Here is a 23450-nt window from a genome sequence, read left to right on the forward strand (position 1 = left end):
TTTAGTGTGACATAGCAGCATCAGCAGTGACATTACAGCCCGTAGTGTGACATGAGTGACTTTAGTGAATAGCTTTACGCTAGCAGAGCTAGCTTAGCATCGCTTAGCCTAGCATAGGTGACCCCCAGCAACCTATAAGAAGAGTTAGCATTACTTTTTAGCAAAGTCACAAAGAAAACTGATATTATTTCCTGACCAAATGTGGAAGACGACGCTGGAAAACAAGCAAGGCCCAAATTCAAACACGTGACACCTTCAGATCATGACCTACAGCGCCACTGGGCGGTTAAGGGTGAGTACTGCAAGCTGACTGAAAATCTAAGCTTGGAATGTTTCATTTTTATATCAATGAGTCCATGACAACATCACACTTCATTAACCTCATTATTTCTTTATTTGCACGAGCACGTTCGCCACATGAACACGACAGTCTGTGCAAATTTAGCATTTTGGTGGAGACACAGTGTTGACGAGTTGAGGGACGCATGCGGAGAAGTCACTTCCTGTTGCTGCTGTCGCTTGCCGTTTTAAGGCAACTTTAAGAGGACGAGGGAATCCACGACAAAAGCTGCGACGGGAGGTAGGAGCACAGCGAGGTAGAGAGGAAGACTCCGAAGAGGAGTACATGCAGACCACTATCATCACGGAGGAACATGCTGCCTTCACATGTTTTGGAGAAATACCACAAGTCCGCAGATGACACTTGAACACGTCACAAGTGCCCATGTTCCAATGGTCACGTGGTCGTTGGATGGATACCACAGAATCAGCAGTGGAGGTCTATCATACATTTGGCACTTGGGATTTGATGTAAATATCACACGTAGAAGCAGGCGTGGCCAAGGGGCGTGGCCAGGAGGCGGGAGCTGAGGCTTGTAGTGTCTTCCTGGCGTTCCCTACTCATGGACGTTGCATACATCATCTATTCTTCTGCCTGCAGGACGTTCACCACCTCACTGCTGCTTAGAAGCTGCTTGCGTCACCATGACGACCTCTTAAGACGATGTCACTCAGCATCTCCACTCGTCTGCCTTGGTTTTGCAGCGGGAGGGACGTCATTATTTCATCTGACGTGATGTTAATGAGCGGTGAGATGAGGTTTGGGGGGGGCAAAAAAAAAGTTTGGATGAAGTCCTGTGAGTCAGACACACTGGGGGCTCAGGTCCACACCTCCATGGGCATCATGGCCTCTTTGGAGCCGATGGGAGGGAGAAGGTTCTGCTCGGACAGGAACTGCAATGGGAACTGCACGACAAAACCGCGGATCTTCTTCAGCTCTTCACGAGCTCGGGCCATGTCCTCCTTGTCCAGGCCCTGCTTGGCCAGGTAGCTCTCCAGCTCAAGGAGGTTTCGGACATCGCTGGATGGTAGACATCGGAAAACCTGCAGGAGGAAATGTTTTACTTCCAGGAAGGATTATCATCTTGAAGAAGATGACGATGAAGTTTACCCTCTGGTAGATGGTGGCGTTACGAGCGCACGTGCTCATCCAGACCTCCTTGTAGAACTGATCACTGATGGGGTCCGACACGTCGATGGTGGTGTCCGTGTGAGCGCCCAGAATCGTCCTGAGGATTAAAGGGAGACAAAAGAGTGAGAAGACGGTGCCTTCAATGACAATTGGCCGTGTGGAAAGCATCGTCCCACTTGAAGCACTCCAGGCGAAGCTGCAGAGCAAAGCGTCCGGCTTGGTACTCCATCCCGTCCATCACCGACGTCACAGTCTCCGAGTCCTCCACGATCACCGCCACCTCGCTGTCCCGCTTTCCCAGCATGCTGCGGTCGTTGATGTTGGCTGAGCCTGTGGAAGACAGTCATACTTGTAATGGCCAACAGGGGGCGACACAACACCACAAACGTGATTTGCATATTGTGTTTTTCTACCATTAAATATGGGTCACAATAGTGTATTGGGCTATACTGGGTATTTAGGATAAGTAGTAAGCCCTACTGGAAATATTGTGTGTCTAGCATAGTGCAACACTAGCATAAAAAGTAACTTGCATATTAACAATAATAATAATAATAGCAACATTTACAGATGAAAAATGAACTTTTAGAAAATGTCTTGATCATCCAAAAGAAGCAGAAATGCGCAGTCAAATTTGCTTTGCAGATTTCAAATGAGTCGGCGCATTTTCTTACCGATAATGACGGTGTTGTCATCGGCGATGAGCATCTTGCTGTGCACGTAAATGAGCTCTGTGACCAGCTTCCCCTCCAGCTCGGAGTGCGTCCTCAGGCCGGCGATGGAGATATAGTTGATCCACTGGTCTCCCACTGGGAAACACAAGTCGCATCGTTCGCTCATCGTACTCTTGAACGTTGCGTTTACTTCCTCTTTTTCCTCATCCTGTGTACGTGGGTGCATCACGTGACTTACTCTCTCTTTTCAGCTGCGAGATGATGGACTGGTCGCCTCTGTTCATGGTCCTGCACAAGAGTCATATTGTCATCAGTGTTTGCTCTAGAGGGGGGGTGCCATGTTTGCACAAGAAGCCGGGAGATACATGGCAGCCGCTAAAGGAATCTCACACATACACACCGGCCAAAGGGTTAAGGTGTGGCGCTGAGTTATTAATCGTTAGGTTTCTTTCATCGAACCCCCACCTGTAGTTAAAGTGCATGATGGCCTGGATGGCGCTGCCTCCTCCGGTGCTGATGTCACCCTCAAAGCCGGGCAGCAGAGGCGTGACCACGTACACGCGGTACTTTTTACCTTCCCTAAAAGACAAATAGACTCCTTTGAATATAACTTTATTGCTGCAGTGACAAAAGGAAATTGACACGCTCACCTGTGCGCTTTGATGATGCGCTCGGCGATGGCGTTGCCGATCTTGTTGAAAACGTGCCTGTTGTCCGCGCAGCTGATGAAGAACTGATTCTGGGCGGAAACGACATTGACGTCAATAAGTGCGCCGCCATCAGGATAAAAAAAAAAAAAACGAGCTGATGTGATGTGAAAACGCACTTCTATGTAGATGAAATGCTGGCTGTTCTCGATGGTGTGCACGTAGGCGTTGTGGATGGACTCTTCATGGTACTTGATGCCGGCCGACCAATCCGACGCCGAGCGAAGGATCTGACAGACCACACAGGAAAGTCAATCACAACATATGGTGGCCTATCAGGCTGCCATTTTGACGTTCAAACCTAGAGCCTGTTTATGAGCACTAAATGAGAAGAAGCAGGCTTCGCTACACATCTTAAAATAAAGCTCTGCCAACTACATGTGAGGGTGAAGATGCATTTACTGTATTTAAAACTGGTGGAAATTCCGACAATACGGGAAAAAGTATAACCAAGCAACAACCTGAACTTTAGTGGTGGTGCACCCGGGGACTTGATAGCGCCGCTCTCCGGCGGAGGTGTGCGACTTGGGAAGCAGATACGGAAAGGACAGGGAACGATATTTGGGCTTCACGATCTGGCGGGAAAACACACATGAAGATCCTGCGTTTTCTTCCTCAAATGGCGGTGAGCTGACCTTTGTGAAGTTCCATCGCTGAATGAAGTGTCTGGCGACGTCGCGGGCAGCTTTGCCGTGAACCACGGAGGCGATGTCGTGCCAGGGCATTCTGGGAGTGATGTGTCGGTCTATGAAATCTATGAGAGGAACCCAGCGGTGGTGACTGAGGGTTCAAACCTCCAAACAGCCGCCATGTTGTTTACCATCAAAAGGTTTATCCAGCTCTATCCAGTCCTTGTGCACAAAGTTGCAGTAATCTTTTCCGTGCCAGAAGCGAGTATTCCCGCACAAATCGCCAACGTCCGACTGCAGATTTCGCTCCGCCTCGTTTCCTGCAACACAGCCAAAGACCCCATGAGCTTTGGCGGGCACAGACCACCTCACCTTCACCAGCACTCACGGTCTTCGTCGTCCAGCTCGTCGTCGCTATCGGGGTGAGACAGGCCGTGTTTCTGCAGGTGCCTCTTGATGCTCATCTTCATCCTCCTCATCCTTCCCTGACCCTTGAGCTTTGGTTGCACCACCATGTCGTCCGCCGAGAATGCGGCGTTCGTGTGGCCGCCGGATACGCCGCCACTACCGTTGGCTTGAGCGGTCGCATTGGCGGTAGATTCCTCGGCCTTGGAAAACAATTATACAACACAGATTGATGTACCATACAATCGTATCTTTATTTAAAAAACAACCCTAATGAGGACAAGCAGGGTAAAAAACTAGACACCTCGTCCTGGTGCGAGAAGGTCACGCTCCCCACGTCCGTCAGTCGGTGCTCTCGGTCATCCCAGCGGCCATACGCCAGGTCGATCCCGCCCACAAAGGCCACGGATTGATCAATGACGATGATCTTCTCGTGATGCGCCCACAGGTAGACGGCGGACGAGACGTGGTTGGGGTGACGCATCACCTGCGGAGGTCGAACGGCGTCAGGGGGTGGGGAGACGTGCACACCTTCCTCGAACATGCGTGGACTCACCTTGATGTTGGGGTGAAGGTGGATGAGCGTTCGCTTGCTGTAGCCTGAGTTGATGCCCAGCGCCAGCTCGACTTCCTTGTAGAGCATCACGAAGACACGCACTCCTTGTTGCTGTTAGAAAACCACAGCAAAGATCGTCACATCAAGCCCCACCCTTTTTACTTCATAACCTTCGTCCAAGCGCAAGCTCGAAACTCACCGCTTTACGCCTCAGCACGTGATCCAAACGCCAGCGGTTTCCCTCCACGATGGGCCTCTTGAGGAAGATCTCCGGACTCAACCTGAGAAGAAACACACAGTGATCACATGACCGCGCGGTGCCTTCTGAGGGTTGTGGTTTTTATGACGACCTGTGAGCTGAATTATGCGTGCGTGTCAGACGGTAAGCGATCCGTTCCACTTGATGTGACCACCGAGTGAACTCCGTGGACTCACACACACAAGCGCGCACGCACTTGAACTCACCACCAGTCTGTGATGAAGATTTCCTCCTTGGCCTCCTCCAGAGCGTTGGCCACGTCCTCCATGTAGGTCTTCCCATTCACGTACCTGCACGCTCACACACCACAATCATTCACTTTCTAGGATGCAAGTTACTTTTTAAGTCTGACTTGCTGTGACATATTGTGACATGTGACACACTAACACACACAGACGCACACAGACACACACGTATGGCGTCTCACAGGCAGTATAGTGTTGCCCAGCAGGGGGACAGGTGATGAAGGACAGAGGCTCACTTTCCCAACTTTTGTGTCGTGTTACTCCAGTGACACACACACACACAAACACACACACACACACACACACACTACATCAAGGATGGATTGACTGCAACGTTTTAATTTGTGAGATGGAGGTTTTGGCTTGTTTAGTTGCGTACTTTGCATTTAAGCACTTTTGAGTGGGCGGCGCTTCAAGATACAAACACTAAAAGAAAACAAAAGGCACTTTTGGGTTGCCATGGTTACCATTTGGCCGGGACGTTCTCCTCCTGCATGGCGAAGGAGCCGAAGCGGTGGTCGGTGAGGAAGGCTCCGCCGTGCTTGTGCACAAAGCCCTCGATGGCCTGCCCCCACCAGCGGGCGTGTCTGTAGCTGCTGCACTTGAGCACCAGCGACCTGCAGGGATTGGATGAGAGAGAGAGAGAGACTTCAAAATGGCGCTCACCCGGCCAGGCAAAGTGCGGGCCCACCTGGAGAGGCTGTCCACGCGCACGCCGTGCTGCGTCTCCGTGTCCTTGGAGTCCATCTTGATGCTGAACTCCTTGTCGAAGAGCATCACGAAGGAGATGGCGCCCGAGTCGGGCTTCATGTACAGCAGGAAGGAGTCCTTCACCACCAGCCAGCTACAAATAAAACAACGCCAAGTAGAAATGTGACATCTTTCACTGTGTGTGTGTGTGTGTGTGTGTGTGTGTGTTGACTGACCGTTTGGACCAGCGGTAACACATCTTGCTCTGACCGCAGCAGTTTAAGCCAGGAATCCGATGGCCGCCAGATCGCTTCAGCACCATTCCTTCTCTAGAAACAGAGCGATACTCCGAGGAACTACTTCATCTCGTTAAAGGAACAGTAAAGTCAATGAAGTTTTCTTACAAGCCCTTTGGGCCCAGATCGTGGATGAATGACAGCTGGCTGACGTCAATGAATTCCATCTGACAGAGAAGAAGTTCAATAAATCCAACGTCAACAAGAATGACGTTTTAATGACATTCTAAGAATGTTATGAAGAACAAATTTGATTTATTAGCAATATGTGCTCTGGGATGTGATGGTCGGGTACCATGCCGGGGTAGTGCCGGTACATGGGCATCTTCAGGAGCTTGTTGAGGTAATCTTCTAGTTGTTTCTGGAACAAAACCAGCAGAGAAACGTGAACAAAGCAGCACCCAGACTAACCCCAAACAGCTCTGGATGATGATCAGACCTTCCTGCTGGATACTTGCTCCTCTCTGACCAGCTCCTCTCCGCCACTTCTGGGCAGGTTGGGAATGTCCCTCTCGTCCGCGGTGCCCGCCGGCCTCCTCAGGGTGTGGCTGCGGAGACACGGAGGCGAGTGGTGAGAGGTGAGAGACGATGCGGGCAAACGCGGCGGACACACACAGACCTGCGTGTCAGCCGAGGCAGACTCATGACGGCCTTGTAGGTGCGCAGGTCTCGGTGCAGATCCAGGAAGTGCTTCTCCTTCTTCTTCACCAACCAGGTGAACTCGCCGTGCTTCATTTCGATCTTGTACACGGCAGGCATGGACTGAAACGCCACAAACGAGAGACTTAGTCCCGTATCTCAGCTCTTCGATACCAAACGTGTTGATGAGCCACCTTGCTGACGCTCCGCTGCTGGCTCACGTTGAAGCGGTCCTGGGCTGACGTGAAGCGCTCCACCTCCAGGATCTTGGCGGTGATGGGCGAGGACAGGAAGACATCGGCCTTGCTCTCCTTGAAGCCCACCGTGTTGTAGACAGCCATGAAGGGCAAAGTCTTTGCTGGAATAGTCAGACAAACGTACAAACAAAGGAGATTTCAAAGCAGTAAAAAAAAAAAAAAAAAAAAAAAAGAAAAACGCCAACCTGGTACTCCGGCATCGGTGGTGTGATAGTGGCTGTCGTCCGTGTCCAGCTCACGGGCATCCAGCGTCTCCATGATGCCGCTCATGTCGTTGGCAACCAGCTGCAGCGTGCTGGTGGTCGACTGGGCCTGACCCAACATGGCTAACACTCAGTCTGGAGCCCGGGGCTCACCTGGGGGGGGGGGGGGACAGGCAGCGGTGTCACTGAGCTACTACTTCCAAAATCACTTCACAGGTTCACACCGCCGCCCACTTTGTCTCCCTCCTGGCGCTCACTTTTATCAAGGAATGAGGTTAAAACGGGCCGCTAATCCCGTTGTTTGGATTAGCGTCTCGTCGGATGTGATGATGGAACGTCAGGAGTGAGCGGGGGAAGGATGGCGGCCACAGGTAAGAAGATAAATCGCATCGGGAGAGGATGCAAACCACCATGGGCTAAAAGAGGGCGACATGGCTTCCTATGTTCTATGACCAGCAGGCTGGCTCCACCCCTTTGCCCAAATATGGTCAGCAAACTTTTGCAAATGTTTACATTCTGACAAATTATTATGTGAGAAGACAGATGAGGACTCACGATGATCAGGTGCACACACACATTGCATCACTCCCCAGCTAGATAGTGGGACAATGGACACACACACACACACACAGACACACACACACAGCTGAGGCTGCAACAGGAAGCCGTCATCCTTTTAAAACACACACATGCACTGACCTGAGCCTGCGACGGCTGAGGGAAGCCCATCCTCATCATCCTCAGCATGAACTGTTCCCCCCGCTACCCCTGTCCTCCATTCTGTACCACATGCCAGCACAGGCACACACAGGGACAAACACACACACTCAGACACTCAGGGTGGTCATCAGTGAAATGCGGACCGCCACTGCAGAGAAACTTCCCTTGGCAGTGAGGAGGAGTCGCCCAGACAGCCAATGACAGATAAGGGGGCGGGCCTTCTGTCAAATGTACCTGTCTGTGTAATAAAAGCAGATGAGAGGCACACAGAGACGCCACCCGAGTGTCCAACTGGGAGAGTGGAAAGTTCGCAACCGTCCACTCACCTATTTCTCACCGACGTGGCATGACAGTCTCATTCATACGCCTCTTTCACACAGAGATGCCGCAAAACTGCCCTACCAACGACATATCAATGTTCAATTTCTTATTTTCAGACAATATTATTGAACAGTTTTACGCCCATCTATTGTATCTATTTAGCCAACTATTGCTCTATTATGGAATTAAGTGTTTTGAAAGAGTTATGGCAGGATAACAAAAATGGCCGCCACTAATAAGACTTCACAAAAAGACCAAACAAAGCCATTCATGGAGAATTTGCTTAGTGAATCAATAGTATTGATACCGAATCTCACAGTAGCAATGTTAATGTGTGACAGAGGTGAAAGGTCGTGTCCTTTTACTTGATGTTTTTTTTTTAAAGCGTGCATGTGCCTGTGTGTGTCAATGGAAAACCTGACACCTTTTCTATCTAAACACAAATGGCAAAGTCACTTTCAGGTGTACAACACACCCGCACACACTTGACATGTGCAGGAACAAAACAGGAAGAACCAGACTGCTGTCTTGCGGCTTGGCTCCGCCCACTGACACGCATAGGACCTGAGTCATTGTTGACAAAGGACAAGAAGGATGGAGGCCTGAATGTTTTCATCCGTGTGTGTGTGTGTGTGTGTGTGTGTGTGAGGACGCTGTCCACTTTCACCAGAGTGTGACAACTATTTTCATGAGAAAATCTGCTTTTCTGGGTAGACTTTTCTACATTATTTTGGAGCGTGTCACTGGGGGGGGTTACACACCACAGTGGAACATTTTCACATTTAACTTCCTGTTGCTTTATTCCCATTCTTCCCCGTTTCTGTATTTGCAGGGGAATTCAATGTAAACTGATTAAAATAAAGGAACAATGAACATATTTTTAGTTCCAACAGCGAGAGAGAAAACAATCTTGGGTGAGCAAAAAAAACACCACAAAATATGCAGACAATTGATTTTTCAGGGAGCAGGGGATGCTGCAGCAATATTATGATCTCTGACGGGGAGACTTACTGCATCACACTCAGTAGACGCCTGGGCTAGACTGTTTTGACAGATAAACGGTCTAATTAAGAAATCTAATTAAGTCACAATCTTGTGCTTGGACCCATTCAAATACTGCTGACAGGGCTGAAGACGCTGTAGTGACACCTCGTGGTCAGATAGGGTGAAGCAGGTGGAGTTTCACTGTGAGAGCGCTATCAAATGCAACAAACATGACATTGTATTGCTTCTAAAGTTTGATAAAACTCTCTCTGAGTATTTTATATTCAATATTAATACTTAATTCAGCGTTTTTGTTGGGTGATAAGCAACAGAAACTATGAGAGAGCATCTTGTCCCCCATCAGGTGATGCTAATCTCATCATTGGAAACATTTCAGCAGACAAACCAGTCACACAACAACTTGATTTACTAACTAATGACAAACGGCACGACAAATGTCAGGAATTCAACTGACACCCCCCACCACCACCAAAAAAAAGACATTTGTATTGAATCAAACTGGCTCTTCAGTCTAGGGCGTCGCTAGTGTTGACATTATAGCTCACGTACTTAAGTACAATATAATACACTGAGCTTCATGTTGCTTGTTTGGGCGACGATTGAGTCATTTTGGAAATGCACCGCAAGCAACGCGACGCAACGAGCGGAATTTCACGACGAACATGTTTTTTAAGTTTCGTCTAACTCAGCATTCACTTCTTAAGAAATATTACAGCCAACATCTCTTTCATTCCCTTCCTGTAGCGGCCTGCTAATTAGGCTAATAGCTTTATTGGGCTACATCCAAGTGGGCTGTCCACGTTCAGTTAGCATACTTCACATCATTCAGTAGTTTAATAAAGGGGTTTATTCTGGCTAAATGCATTTTTTTAAATGAATTCATACTCACTAAAAAACATTTTGGTCTTGTTTTGTACAGCATCCATCCACAATTTTCCACATAGGATTAGGCCTAATGTGTTATTTTAAGATGTTGCAGGACAGCATGGCTACATTTCTAAGACAGGCTGCACCAAGAAGATCAAACCTGTGACCTTTTGCTTACAAGCCCTGAGGAAGACTGTCACTGTGTTAATGCAACACAACAGCAAGTAATCCTGTTTGTTTTGGAGATCTTTCGGCCCTATTTGTCGCATTTCAATGCTTAGTTTCACCGGCTGATGGGAGTTTGTTAACATGAAGATGCTGAACGCAGCAAGCACAGACACCGCGAATGATTAATGATTCAAAGGTTGATGCGCTCATCTTCCAGTCGGCCTGCTGGTGGTATTGATAAAAGGCTGCACCTCTCACATCACCACGCCCCTCCATGAGTGTGTGTTTGCCGCACACGCCTGCAAAGTCAATTAAGCACTCCCATGTACAGTATTGGGAAAGCCATTACGCACTAACACACACGCAACAAATACAGTCCAACCGACGCATAACAAAAGCCATACCCAGCCCACAAAGATGACAGAAAGTCCACGTTGAGGAGGACAAGTTGCAGTGGAAGAGCAGGTATTCGTCTCTCTCTCATACACACACTTTCCTCACACTTCCTGCCAGTCTCTGCTGGCGTAACATGGTGGGCGGACATGTTGTTGCCCCATAGTACGTCGGCAGCCTTGCGACACAGGCTCAAAAACACACAAGTCTGTGAAAATCTAAAATAATATTCCTTTAGTGACATCTAGGAAATGGGAAATGCTGCCCTTGTCTGGTTAAACAACAAATATGGATGACATCCGGAAGAAGATGGTGTTTGTTTTGACTGTCAGGATCAAATATATTTTTTCGTGGCCTCCATCATTTCATTCAACGTCATACATAGATATATTATGATATGTCTCCATCCAAACCAATTTAGGTGCTGAAGCCTGCCTCTATTAGATGTATGCTGGCATATCTTCCAAAGCACAACCCATAGGGGGCGCCACAAATGTCTTTTACAGTCATTACTGTACTATATACAACCATAGCAACGTAGCAAAAATCTGAAAAAATATGGATGGAAATTAATTAATTAATTAATTCGTGCCTCGCACTGTGTCTTTTTTATAGTCACATCTGGCTCAGATGGATTCAGTTACTATGGCAACCCATCCTGGGGGATCCTGGCTGCTTGTTTTCCATGGCAATGCCAGCTAAGACTCATGGGTAGCGTAGTGTTTAGAGGATAATTACTATCATGGCCACTTTAAATTTTTAATTTTACAAACTCAGTGAGCAATAAAAACTCTTGTTGACAATTTAGCTTGTTGGCTTCCTTTGTTGGGAGTCAACAATGGCAGTTAAAGGAAATTGGATTGGAGCAGGACTAATCAATATGTTACATCAGTCACATTTTTGCAAATGTTGAGCCAAAATTGGAGGTGAGGGCTTACATGAAGGTGGATTATACACCAATATATTCAAAGTATGCGTATTATATGTATATTCAAAGTATGCATGTTCTGCAAGCCGACCAAGTGCATGATAGAATGTGCACATTCTGACAGGTCAGATTTGGACAATTAGCATGCCTGGAAGCAACAAAATCATATTTTATGTAGCTGTGATTTTGATTTTTTTTGTGGGGGGGGGGGGTTACATGTCATGTCAGGAGAATATGCACGTACACGAAGAAGCCCGCGGCCCTTAGGTTGGTTAACGTGACCACATGACCACCGCAGTGACGCTGACACCAAACGATAACAACCAATAACATCCGCATCCAAGTGCACGCAGCCTCGTGGACACTTCCCGGCCTATTGCACGCACGCGCTGATGTAAACTTTACTCAGTAAAGTCGCACATTTTGATAAACAAACACACGCATCCCGGAAACTAGAGCCGGTCTTACCTCTTCCAGATGAGAAGCAGCTGCTGTGTGTCAATGAAGGGACGGCCGCCGCCTCTCTCTCACTCACTCACTCACTCACTGAGGTGATTTACGCCGCAAAGTTCCGGTCACTTCAAAATAAGAGCAGAGAGCGAAGTGAGAAGGGACACAATCTCAGTTCATGCCTCTAGGGGTTTTATTGTGAAATCACCGCACGTTGTGGAGTTATTGTGTTTTCCTTGACGAGTTACTTGTGCCTAACATTTCTTATGTTAACTTGAAATACATTTAACACATATCTGGATAGTATGGGGTGAATGGTTGTTTGTATATATATGTGGCCTGCGACTGGCTGGCGACCAGTACAGGGTGTACCCCACCTCTCGCCCGAAGACAGCTGGGATAGGCTCCAGCATGCCCGCAAATGAATGAACATATCTGGATATATATGGACGAAAGTTTCTGTTTAAATTAATAAAACCTCCAATTAAAAGTTGTTCAATTGTTTGATCGTCTATAAGTCGTTTCCTTTCAGTGAAGTTGATTATCATTTTTCAATACACATGTATGATTGACTTCAATACAAAAATAAATATATATATACCTTGAAGAAGGCAGCATCGCTTTGTCGTCTCCAGTCGTCAAGACTCCAGGTAGTTTGTGTCACAACCTCCCTGAAAGCAAACAGGTGTATGGGAGTGAATTGCAGTCTCTCCCTCGCTCAGGTTCTCTCTCTCTCTCTCTCTCTCTCTCACACACACACACACACAGGCAGGAAAACAGGAACGTTCCACATTCCAGTGCAGCTCAAGATTCCTGTAGTGTGCAGGAAATGTTTTTTTAAGTGATGTCTTTTATCCTGCAGGGTAACTGTGATAAACGTGTGTGTGTGTGTGTGTGTGCTGGCGCGAAGAACCAAAAGTGAGGCGAATCCATTTATTTGCATTGTACACAACTTAATAGCAAATATAAAAGTACACCAGCAGCCAAGTGAAGAATGTAACAGAGTCAAGGTGGAATATAAATATATATAAAAATGAAAGCAGTGCGTAAAGTCAGTCAGGTGTCATGTATGAGGAAGTAGATGCTGACCGGTCACGTCCAAACAGCGAGAAGAAAAGGAAGTCAGTAACGTGGATGTAAAGCATGTTCCCATTGAGGCAAACGATGTAAACAACAGGACGCTAATGTATGAAGGTGCTCCGTCATTGCTCCACCGTTAGGTTGAAGTGGCGCTTCCCGTCCAGGTACAACATGGACTCTGCGGGACAAACATCCGAGATACACCTGTAAGGACGGTGCCAACAGAGCAAGTGTGGGCTGGGTGCACGAAGGAGCTTACCTCCGTACGTCTGAGGGACGATGCTGGGAACGTCGCGGTCCGACACGAAGGTGAAGTGGAAGACGTTGGTGGTGTTGTGCTGCCGTGTGAGCGGGTCGAAGACTTCACTGTGAACTCTGACCTGGATGTGCTTCCCCTCCGTGTAGCACACCTGCAACAATGAAGGCGTGGTTGTCATGGTAACACATCTGTTGGACCCGCTCAAGTTGACATCCATTTCAAAATTTTGTATTAATTTATTGAAATTTGTTACAATAAAATAGCTTTATTTAAAATGAGTTTACATTTTTTACACTAAATTTTACACTAAATTTAAAATAACTTGATTTAATATGATTTCATAGAGATTTTTATAAAAATATTCTCATATTAAAAATATATTAACATTTTGAAAATAATTCAGCAGCAATTTAAAATAGTTTTGTTTGACACCTTAAATAAAAAAAGGTCTTTCCAGATCAATATTTTGTCAATACGCTCTCATATGATGACATGATGACTCCTGTTTATTTTGCTCTTCAATATCAACAAACTCCATAATATTCTATTATTGTCTGTGTGTTTGGTTGCTACTTCCTGACCTGTGACGAGAGCATCAGCAAGGAGCCGATCTCCACGGGCCTCTGGAAGAGAATGTCGTCGACGGCCACCAGGCTGGGGCGACACCCCCTGCGGCAGATGGAGCCACTTGTTGGAAAGTGTTTTTGGAGTAATTGTGTTGACTCATTGAGCTCAAACTCTCACCCAAAGGAGCAGGCGTTGGCCCAGCCCAGCTCGTAGGCCTTCCTCATGAGGAAGCCACCAAAGATCCTGTTGAAGATGTTTCTCTCCTGAGACATCAGACATAAAGTAAACAAATGTAAACATTGGTGTGATTGACAGACATTGGCTTCACCTGAGGGTGGCAGATCTCCAGCCCTTTGAGCTTTGCGTCTTCCATCCACACCGAGCTGGGAGGCAACACTCGGCTGCGGAAGCTGACCGTCCTGAAAGACGACACTGGCCGTGAACGGATAAACCTAGCGAAGAGGTCGGCTTCCACACTAGCGTGTTCCTACTTGGTGTCCAGAGTGTTGAGGAAGAGGCCGTGGACTATTTTTCTCTCCTCGGCCGTGGGAGCCACCTTCAGGAGGGATGCGGTGCTCAGTTCCACACGCCGAGACTTGTTAGCTGCAGAGCACACACACACCGACACACACAGGAGGCCATATCATATCATGTCACATGTCGTTGCCAGACATCTTCTCCGCTACCTTCTCCCTGCTGGAAGATTTCCTCTTCTTCGGGACCCTCTGGCCTCAGTGGGTTGACAAACGCCGCTCTGGCGGGAAGCAAAAGTACACAAAGTCAACGTTTTTTACTATCTTTCCTCCTAAAAAGTACAGCATGCAACCTTTTGTTCTCTGGATCTCGAGCCACCATGACAAATGTCGCATCCAGCACTGGACAATAAGCTCCATCTCGATACTGTCACAAAACAAAAACAACACAATTAGAATTTCCTCGTTGAATTTATGCTCTATGAACAAAAGCTGTTCTCTCCCTTGGCAGCGACAACAGCTTCTACTCTTCATGGGTGGTGTAAAACCTGTCAATCAAGGTGACTCGAGGGCGGGCCTACCTGCGTCATGTGCATCTTGGCTTCGATGGAGGTCTTTCCCACCCACGTCACATGACCAGTGAACTTGATGTCGCAGTCGGGATAGATGACCTGCTGCCTCATATCTGAAAGGCACACATCAGTCAAGACTGTAGACTCAAGTACGAAACAGTGTTGGGGACTCTCACCTATTTTGTCCACCAGGGCGGTGACAATAGACAATGGCGACCTCTTCAGGGCTGGATTGTACGTGTGTGAGTAGGAGATGAGCACTGAACAGCAGAGGAAGTTATCATCAAGAGTTCCACTCCATCATTAGCGTGACTTGTGTCAGAACAGGCTACCTGCTAAACTGTCCAAATCCTCCAGGATGCGTCCAAACCTGACAAAGACAAGGAGAAAAGACGTTCAGCCACATGGGCCCGAGCCTCCTGCTGGTTTTCTGTCGCACCTGACGGTGTTGTGGAAGGTCAGGTACTTCTCTCTGAGCTGTGGCTCAGAGCCCAGAGGTAAGTGGACCTCCAGGAAGCTGTCCTTCATGCTCTTGACAGGAAGGTCGCTTTGGGACTTGGCCAACATGGAGGAGAGGCTGACGCGCTCCGCCATGGCTTGCTGGTGGTCACTGCGCACAAGAAATATTTCGGTGTATTTCTGGCTACACACCAGCAGGGGGTGGTATCTCATGCTGGTTACAGTTTGGTTACATTTTTAGTACGCCCTACTGGGTTGTGTCTGTTCTGCAATCAGGTGAGAGAGACAATAGATTTTTCTCAAGTTTGGTGCTCATAAGAAGGCTCTCGGGACACGTAATACTGTTAAAATGCCATTAAAAGGTCACTTTTGGAGGTGAGACGACTAAGATGACATGCCAGATATCTTCATTGTAACTCATTGATGGTTCCATACCTCCAGTTGGTGGAAGCTCCCACAATTTCTCTCAGCCTGTTTCGCACTGGAACGCAGAGCAGAAGTCATGTTTGTGTGTGTGTGTTTTGGAACAGCGGAAAAGAAAGGGTTAATACCATCTCAGTCAACAGGTCGCTAAGGAAACAAAAGACAATTTGTATCAATGAGAAGTTAATACTTTGACTAAGAATTTATGTTAGTGACATCTTGTTTCCTCAGAGAGGCGTCAATAATGAGACTCGGCAGGGAAAACGAACAAGAAGGGGCGTGGAGACAGAGTTAAAAGGTAAACAGGCGCGACCACTGGAACAGTGGAATTTTTTTCTCAAGACCTGGAAGGAGATGCAGCAGCTAAAAGGTCCACCAGCCATCCAGGAGGCATGCCGCAGAGAATTAACGTGCAATAAGAGCTAATTATCATGACGTTACTGTGTTTACCAACACACCATTTGACACGTGCAAGAGCGGGTTTCCTGTGGAGAAACACAAAGAGGTCTTCCATTTTGCAGTATGTGACTCTTATGTGTGTTTGCGTTGTAACACTAGATGCAGGTTATTTAGTCACTCATGTTATACAAAAACCAAATCGGCCATCTGACCTTCAACCATGTCTGGTGCCCTTCCCTTTCTTGGGCCCGTACACAGATGCCTGGTCGTCAAAGATGCACAAGACCGCAGCAACAACATCCTGCAGACAAACAAACATACACAAAGACTTTTAAGAGGTCCTGTTTCATCCATATGTACCTTCCTGGTCCCATTTTAAGATTCTGTGGGCAGCTGGTCATCTGTCAATGAGCAGCTGTGGATTCAAATTGGGGAAATTCAAAATGACCATGAATGAATGACAAGACTTTTCATAATGGAAGACTTTTGAGTCCATTACGGTAGTTTTCCCTAGAGAGGTGCGTTCCAGACAGGCACACCCTCAGTGTGTGTGGACACACTCCTCCACCCTGTTTCATTTTTTCCACCCCTTTAAGTACAGGGCCAAAAACAACCATTCAAGAAGCTACACGCTAGCTATCTTTAATCGGCTGTTTGGGTTGAAACACAACAAACGCAAAGACTAACCTCGGTGAAAACATTGCGGTGATAAGACGATGTTAAAAAGTTAACAAGAACCCAAACAACAGCAGTCCTCCTCAGTCCGACAGAACGATGCCCACAGTGAGGCGGGCACTTCCGTGTTGGCGATGAGCCACGCCCCTATTTCTGACGTAGCGTTTTGGCCATAATTCTGTAACCCTGATTTTAGATTGACAGGCACTTTACTGTTGTACCAATATGACCCAGCAGAGGGGGCTACAGCAACATGCAAATCCGAACCCAGTCTTTGGTGTCCGATAATAGTAATGCTGTTTGTCTACAAACACTAAATGTTTCTAATTTTATCTTTTAAAATCAGTTTACGGTGATGGTAAATAATGTTTTGTAATAGTTACAACGCCATTGAGATGCACTAAAGGCTCCAGCGTACCCACAACCCTCATGAGGAAAGAAAAGAGGTGGATGGGGTGCACTAATTGTTTCAAGACAAGCAATAATTATTTGACGATTATACAATATATTTATAATTAAGATCGCCCCACAAAACGTCTCCAATGACAATAAGATGATGAGCAAATCACATTTTGCAGACATATTTTAATAAATTGCCGATAAGAGACCTAATAGGGAAAAACAAATGACATACTAACCACACGAGGACTGATAAAGTGCTTTATGAGATGATATCATAGCTTTAATTCAGAGAGGAAACCGACAGCGGCAGTCTTTCAAACAATTCCATGTATGGGAATTGAGTGAAGAAAGGTGACTGGCAGTCTAATAAAAACTAAGTATAAAAGACTACTTTCGAACATGATCTTAGCCTTTGCTACTGTTTTGGTGTAGGAACCTGCACATCTTATTGTGGAGGGTTGATTTAAAAAAAAACTGTCACGTGGACACATACTGGCTTCTGATTGGATAAAATGGGCGTAATCGGAACCCGATACGTCCACAAGGCGACCAATCAGAGACCAGGACCATTCTGCTATAAAAGACAGACGTAAACAAAGACGTAACTAACAGACGCCAGCGACCCGGCCCAGGGCGACTCTAACTGGATGTCCTTGTCGAGACAAAAACACGTCCTGACCAGAGGCTGACTGCGGGGAAAAAGCCAATCTGAAGCGAATGAAGAAGCTCCTAATCTTTCACTTCACATACAGAGGACTTCGTGCGAAAGGAAAAAAGAGTAAAAGGAGAAAATGGAGTATAAATTGCGAAAGGCCGAACCAAAGGACGTGCCGGATATATTACGACTGGTGAAGGTAGTCAATCATAACTACTAATTCGCTCCGGTGTTGCGTTAGAATTTGGTTAACTGGTTGTTGAACCTAATTCTAACATGGTAGATGAAAGGCTAGGTGGATGATGACGTAGTAAAACGACTGTGACGCAACAGTTAATAATAAAAATCCCCTGAGGATGTCTGAACGTGACGTCACGACCTGCATTCTTTGTTCGGGTCCCAGTGAGTCACTTCCGCTGAAGCTGCCGCCTGTGTAAACACCATCTGGTCGTTTGAGCGTCCACTGTTATTCAAACATAATGTATCCGTCGCCTGTGTGTGTGTGTGTGTGTGTAACAGTATCGTTTTGCTCTAAGGAACTGGCTAAACATGAGGAGATGGAGCACCAGGTGACTCTGACTGAAGAGGGTGAGTTGAAAGCTTGTTGTTAAAAAGGAGTCTGGTCTCAGGTATGGAACATGGTTCACAGAGCTCCTTGAGGATGGATTCGGTGAAACGCCGTTCTACCACTGCATCATTGCTGAAATCCCAGGAGGGGGCAGCAGCCAAGGTCGGTGACACACATCACATGATGGAAACTCAAAAGCTTTGACCTTCCAACTGCATGAAGTCACCACTTCCTTTCTGTGTAGAGAACAAAAGCTTTCAGGCTTAAGTATGGCTCAGAAGACTTCAGTTTTGTTTTTTTTTTAAAGAATGCCGTCTGTCTTCCAGATTCTAAAGTGGTCGGCTTTGCCATGTACTACTTCACCTATGACCCTTGGGTGGGCAAGCAGCTCTACCTGGAGGAGTTCTTCGTGATGGATGAGTACAGAGGTAAGAAGTCCACTCTCGGTCCAGTCTAGTCCCCTTCTAATGGCTCGTGTCTTACAGGACTCGGCATCGGCTCAGACATCCTGCGGCGGCTCAGTGACGTAAGTAGTGACATCACACAAGCAGATGTGGTCTATGTGGGCTTTATCCTCAGCTTGCTTGTCCTGCAGCTGGCGGTGAAGACGCGCTGCACGGGTATGATGTTCGTAGTGGCCGAGAACAACAAGCTATCCATCCAGTACTACAAACGGCGCGGTGCCGAGGACCTCTCGCAGGAGGAAGGCTGGAGGCTCTACAGGTTTGATAAGAGCAGCCTGGTCAAGATGGCTACACCTACCGAGGAGTGAAGGCGAGGATATGAGGGGAGACGAATGTTTCCACTTGTAAAAAAAAAAAAAAAAAGTGAGGCCAGCGATCCACTATCCAATATTATCCATTACTATAATAAATGTGTCTAATCAAACTCATGCTGTGTGGTCTTTCCTATAAAACTCAGCTGTCCTTTCAGAAAGCAAAGGAACGATGGCCACTGTTGTCACAATAGGACAGCAAAGCCGAATTTGTGTTTTGATCACATAGTGTTCTTTATTCAATAAGTCTAGTATATGTTTACATCCATACCATTTACCACTGAGGTGTGCTGCTTTGGAATGTAAAGAGCGCCTGACTCTCATAAGGAGGAAGATGATGCGTGAGAAGAAAGGATCAGGCAGAGTGTGTGTGGTTGTGCGTGTCATTGACAGCCAACCACACAAAAGAATATTCAAAGCGATAAAAGAACAACTTGTTCAGAGTCCTAACTAGAAATATCAGTATTGTAATAGAAAGAAGGTGTCAAGTATGTTATTTGCACAGCCAACTCCAGGAGTCAGCTACACACAATAAGCTTTTTGTCAAGAGACCCTGCATTTAGCGTGAAGATAATCGGTCAAAAGAGCGTACGTGCGTTTCTTCTCCAGCTTCAGCTGCTGTGGCCGCTGTCCCGCCGCTCTGTCTTGTCAAGCTTCCCGCAGAAAAGAGAAACCCAACATTGGATGAGCGCTTCCACGGCTAACCAACCCCCAAGAGGACTCACCTTCTTTTTGCCAAAAGGCGGGTCTTTCCAAAGCGCCTCCACGGCGACGCGACCTTGCTGAACCCACGAGTACGCGGAGTCTCTGCTCACCTGAAGCACACAAAATGTAATCTTCACCACTGAGTAATGAATGCTAGCGATGGGTGATTTCTCACTCACATCAAACACTATCATTGTTCTTGGAAAAAAATGACATTTATAGCAATTATTTTTACTTGTGATAATTCGATTTCAAACTTATGGTATTTTAGCCTGGCTTATATTGTCTCCAACTTCTGGGGGGACGGGAGCGCTACTTGGTGCACACCTTGAAAAGTGAGGCCGCCTGCTGAGGGTAAAACATGGAGGCTGTCAAGGCCATGAGGCCCACTGGAAACGCCACACGCTTCACCTTTGACCCTGAGGAGAAGACACAAGCAACAAGGAACCATTCACCTGAAATGCCTCCAGACAAAACAATCTTATCACGTCTCAGCTGGAAGGATGTTATGGAACACATTCAATCGTTACCTTTGGCCAAGTAGAGACCCAGCAAGCCTGAGAAGCCCACTGCCGCCGCGCTGGGGTAGAGGTCTGGAGGAGGAGCACTGAGGAACTCATAGACGTCTGAAGGACGCCAGGAGTTTAACATCAACTTCTAAAATGTTGATTACATTGAATATTTAAGGTGTTTCTCACCCGTGACTGTTGTGACGGTGGCGTCAATGGTGGGCTCCATCATTCTGTACACTTCCTGTTATGACATTCAAGTAAGTTCATGTATTATTTAAAAATATGATGAACAGAACAAGGTGTTCACACACACACAAGAGAAGCATCACTTCTGTGCAAGAAGGATGAACCTGAAAAGCCTGATGTTGACTAAGTAAGCGGCAGATGGTTTGGACACAAGGACAAATCAAGAGCTTGTCAGCATTATGTCAACGACAGACAACAAAATATTTTTTGTTACCAACCTCAGCTTTGCCTGCTGTGGTCCGACCTGCTTCCTACAAACACAAAACGACAGGTTTGCAATTACATGCAACATAAAAATGCATACAAACTCTGCATAGTATAGTTGAATTCATGTTAAATGAAGACGGCCGCACAATGCAACACACCTGACACTGGTCTGCGTACGGCTGTGCCCATTTCCTCAGTGATGCCATGCTCTGCTCCAAAGGGCCCGGCAACGCTGCCTCCTCTGTCTCCACATGCCGCCAATCCTCCTGGGGTCTGCTGTACAAAGACGGCAGCTGGAAAACACATTTTCTTAATCATTGCCTTTACTTTCATCTTTGTCTGATGACAAATAGTTTTTAAAGAATCACATAAATCCAGCCTAAGGCACACAATCAATAGACATCATCGATCAAAATGACAGCATGCTATCTTTTGTTTTTGCTGAGAGGGTATAAAGTCAACAATTGACTTGCCCCGAACCTCGTCAATACGCAGTGCTGGCTGTGTGTTCTTTTTTGCAGTCTCGCAGGAAGCAATCGCAACCAGGCCCGGAGCCGCGGCGCACAGCGACATCTAGTGGAGGATAGTGTACATGGCAATTACACAGGAGATAAAGTCACACGAACTAAAAAAAAAAGAATCTCAATAATTATACCACAATCATCATAATGAATGAAGTGAGGCGTTTTTCCTAACAAGTTTCAGGGATATTTTCCAATAGTCCTCCTGTTAAACTGATGAAAGGTTTAGCGTTCTTGCTAACATTAGCATTTAGCTTGTATAGCAGCAGCTCATCCATTATGGTGTCTGTAACACAATTGTAACCACAAATGTAATGAGACCAATTGTCACGATACCATCAGACTATGGAATCTTAAACAAATAAATGGCAAAGGATAAGGTACCAGTTTTATGTATGACATTTTCGTCCGGAGAACCTTCGCTTTCTACGGCAAGTCGAGGAGTTGTAGCGCATGCGCAGATTGTCCTCAACGCAGATACAGGCGCACTAGTATGGTGGAAGTGAGCAGGGAAGTGGCGTTGACAGAGAAACACACAAAGAAACTGACAACTACAACACCACCAAGTCCAAACACAAAACACCCACACCATAACATAAAAATATCAGAAAGCCATCCATTATGAACATTTATTTCTGGAAAGAAGTTACAAACAGTTTCCAAAGAGGATTTACCCAGATTACAAGTTCATCTTATTCTACCTTCTGTTTTTGGTTGCAGTCATAGTAGCAAGGTACTGTACTGTATATATATGTATATACTGTGTGTGTATAGAAGTTGTTTTTTTGTTTTAAAAACTACTCTTTTTGTCTATACTGACAGACTAAAGGATGCTGCGACTCGGCCATGTCACACTTGATCACATTTCTTTGACAGCGAAACAAAAGGGTGCGCATGGCACACACACACACCTTCCTCAACAGGCATTTTGACACTTCTGTGGCCATTTTAAACAGCAAGTAAAGCATGTATAAGCATGTATAAAATGACCAGTTAAAAAAAAAGTGCATAGTTGTGAAAGTAACAGTAGTGATAATGATTTGGACACACACAAAGACTAATGTGAAATGTTCTAGAACCTGATAAGAACAGTAAATAAGATATCCAATAGCTTAAAATGAAATAAATAAAAAGATGAGACTGTGTGGAATTTGTATATTAAAGAAAAAAACGGATCAATGGAGGGGTGAAAAGGAAGCCTGTACAGCTGCAGGATGTTGCTGAGACATCGCCATGGTTACAAAACAGCTTGTGTGAAAAGCTATTCGTGAAAGCTGTTAAGATGACTTTTCTGTACAGTATCATCTTTCTTCCTAAATCTCAGGATTTGACCAAATGAGATGAAAAATAAATGAGGAGGAGGCATATTGGCAACAGTCTAGGCTTTTTGTGGCTCTAAATAACATTTTGTTTGTTTCAGTCTTTAAGTTAAGTTGCTAATTGAAATTGAAGGGTCCAAATTCCACTTGAATGTGGACCCCCCCAGTGGTTGGGGTCCTAAAACAACCGCATAATGTGCAAGCCCTGATGGGCAAAAAAACTAAAAAAAAAAAAGCCTCCTTGTTTCCAATCTACTACTAAAAATAAATAACCCGACGCACTTACTGCATAGCTTGCGAAATAAATAAGAAAAAAACACTGCATCAGGATGTGCTGAGCCCTTTGCACAAATAAACAAACCGAGCTGGATGGCCCTAAAGCACGACAAGGTCGACTGCTGGTGGGCAAACACCGACTGCGCATCTTCCCATGAAAACATTCATCAAAATAAACACGGAGAACCACAAGGATCCGGGGAATGTCGATGAGTGGACTTGAACTTGTGTTTTCACATCCTAATCGTCCGAGTGGCACGTGCAATGTGTTGCGTGTCACTGGGACGCAGCGGAAGCCCAAACATCTGCTAATACTACCAGTATGGCGTGTGCACGTGAGGAGAGTAGAAAAGTAGCTGCACTCGTTCAAACCTCATTCAGAGAGTCAGGTTGTTCTGCCGATGGTTTCTACCGCCGTATTGATGACATATAAAGGATGCTGCCGGCCTGATGACGACGGTTGAGGTTGTGGAG

The 23450-nt window shown here is 46.4% G+C and overlaps 4 protein-coding genes across 9 annotated transcripts; 1 reads left to right on the forward strand and 3 right to left on the reverse strand.

Annotated features, from left to right (window-relative positions):
- Window positions 1-375: 375 nt before the first annotated feature.
- Window positions 376-12625, reverse strand: pld1b (phospholipase D1b). 4 transcript variants are annotated; one of them, XM_078792444.1, is made up of 27 exons: window positions 12485-12625; window positions 11902-12011; window positions 7014-7184; window positions 6766-6929; window positions 6552-6694; window positions 6372-6480; window positions 6228-6293; window positions 6041-6099; window positions 5873-5965; window positions 5638-5790; window positions 5414-5563; window positions 4908-4991; window positions 4642-4723; window positions 4443-4553; window positions 4191-4373; window positions 3870-4089; window positions 3673-3801; window positions 3488-3606; window positions 3314-3427; window positions 2972-3082; window positions 2796-2884; window positions 2611-2724; window positions 2384-2433; window positions 2146-2280; window positions 1648-1801; window positions 1451-1568; window positions 376-1383 (listed from the first exon to the last, which is right to left on the reverse strand). In XM_078792444.1, exons 3-27 carry the CDS (start codon window positions 7150-7152, stop codon window positions 1159-1161), a joined length of 3114 nt encoding a protein of 1037 aa, XP_078648570.1. In that variant the 5' UTR covers window positions 7153-7184; window positions 11902-12011; window positions 12485-12625; the 3' UTR covers window positions 376-1158. The 4 variants fall into 4 exon arrangements, with proteins under 4 accessions (XP_078648570.1, XP_057916251.2, XP_078648571.1 ...); XM_058060268.2 differs by lacking the exons at window positions 11902-12011; window positions 12485-12625 and adding an exon at window positions 7731-8662; XM_078792445.1 differs by lacking the exons at window positions 11902-12011; window positions 12485-12625 and adding an exon at window positions 7289-7664.
- A 177-nt stretch (window positions 12626-12802) lies between these two features.
- acot9.1 (acyl-CoA thioesterase 9, tandem duplicate 1) lies at window positions 12803-16931 on the reverse strand. Of its 2 annotated transcripts, XM_058060269.2 has the most exons (16): window positions 16803-16931; window positions 16328-16416; window positions 16175-16201; window positions 15729-15774; window positions 15274-15444; window positions 15167-15204; window positions 15011-15094; window positions 14844-14947; window positions 14616-14689; window positions 14476-14543; window positions 14281-14392; window positions 14118-14208; window positions 13967-14052; window positions 13804-13891; window positions 13223-13373; window positions 12803-13141 (listed from the first exon to the last, which is right to left on the reverse strand). In XM_058060269.2, the coding sequence occupies exons 1-16, from the start codon at window positions 16814-16816 to the stop codon at window positions 13086-13088; spliced, it is 1299 nt and encodes a 432-aa protein (XP_057916252.2). In that variant the 5' UTR covers window positions 16817-16931; the 3' UTR covers window positions 12803-13085. The 2 variants fall into 2 exon arrangements, with proteins under 2 accessions (XP_057916252.2, XP_057916253.2); XM_058060270.2 differs by lacking the exon at window positions 16175-16201.
- An 846-nt stretch (window positions 16932-17777) lies between these two features.
- LOC131108836 (diamine acetyltransferase 1-like) lies at window positions 17778-19294 on the forward strand. 2 transcript variants are annotated; one of them, XM_058060195.2, is made up of 6 exons: window positions 17781-18046; window positions 18384-18435; window positions 18497-18577; window positions 18742-18843; window positions 18901-18941; window positions 19011-19294. In XM_058060195.2, exons 1-6 carry the CDS (start codon window positions 17984-17986, stop codon window positions 19185-19187), a joined length of 516 nt encoding a protein of 171 aa, XP_057916178.2. In that variant the 5' UTR covers window positions 17781-17983; the 3' UTR covers window positions 19188-19294. The 2 variants fall into 2 exon arrangements, with proteins under 2 accessions (XP_057916177.2, XP_057916178.2); XM_058060194.2 differs by having other exon boundaries at window positions 17778-18046; window positions 18901-19294.
- A 100-nt stretch (window positions 19295-19394) lies between these two features.
- Window positions 19395-21866, reverse strand: apoob (apolipoprotein O, b). The gene is made up of 9 exons (XM_058060286.2): window positions 21766-21866; window positions 21341-21433; window positions 21019-21153; window positions 20872-20904; window positions 20594-20648; window positions 20426-20521; window positions 20223-20314; window positions 19916-20005; window positions 19395-19843 (listed from the first exon to the last, which is right to left on the reverse strand). The coding sequence occupies exons 1-9, from the start codon at window positions 21781-21783 to the stop codon at window positions 19802-19804; spliced, it is 654 nt and encodes a 217-aa protein (XP_057916269.2). The 5' UTR covers window positions 21784-21866; the 3' UTR covers window positions 19395-19801.
- Between the last annotated feature and the right edge of the window lie 1584 nt (window positions 21867-23450).

The sequence above is a fragment of the Doryrhamphus excisus genome, linkage group LG7, assembly GCF_037039965.1.
Source record: "Doryrhamphus excisus strain RoL-2023G ecotype Guam linkage group LG7, RoL_Dexc_Guam_v1.1, whole genome shotgun sequence".
In the NCBI taxonomy this organism is placed as follows: domain Eukaryota; kingdom Metazoa; phylum Chordata; class Actinopteri; order Syngnathiformes; family Syngnathidae; genus Doryrhamphus; species Doryrhamphus excisus.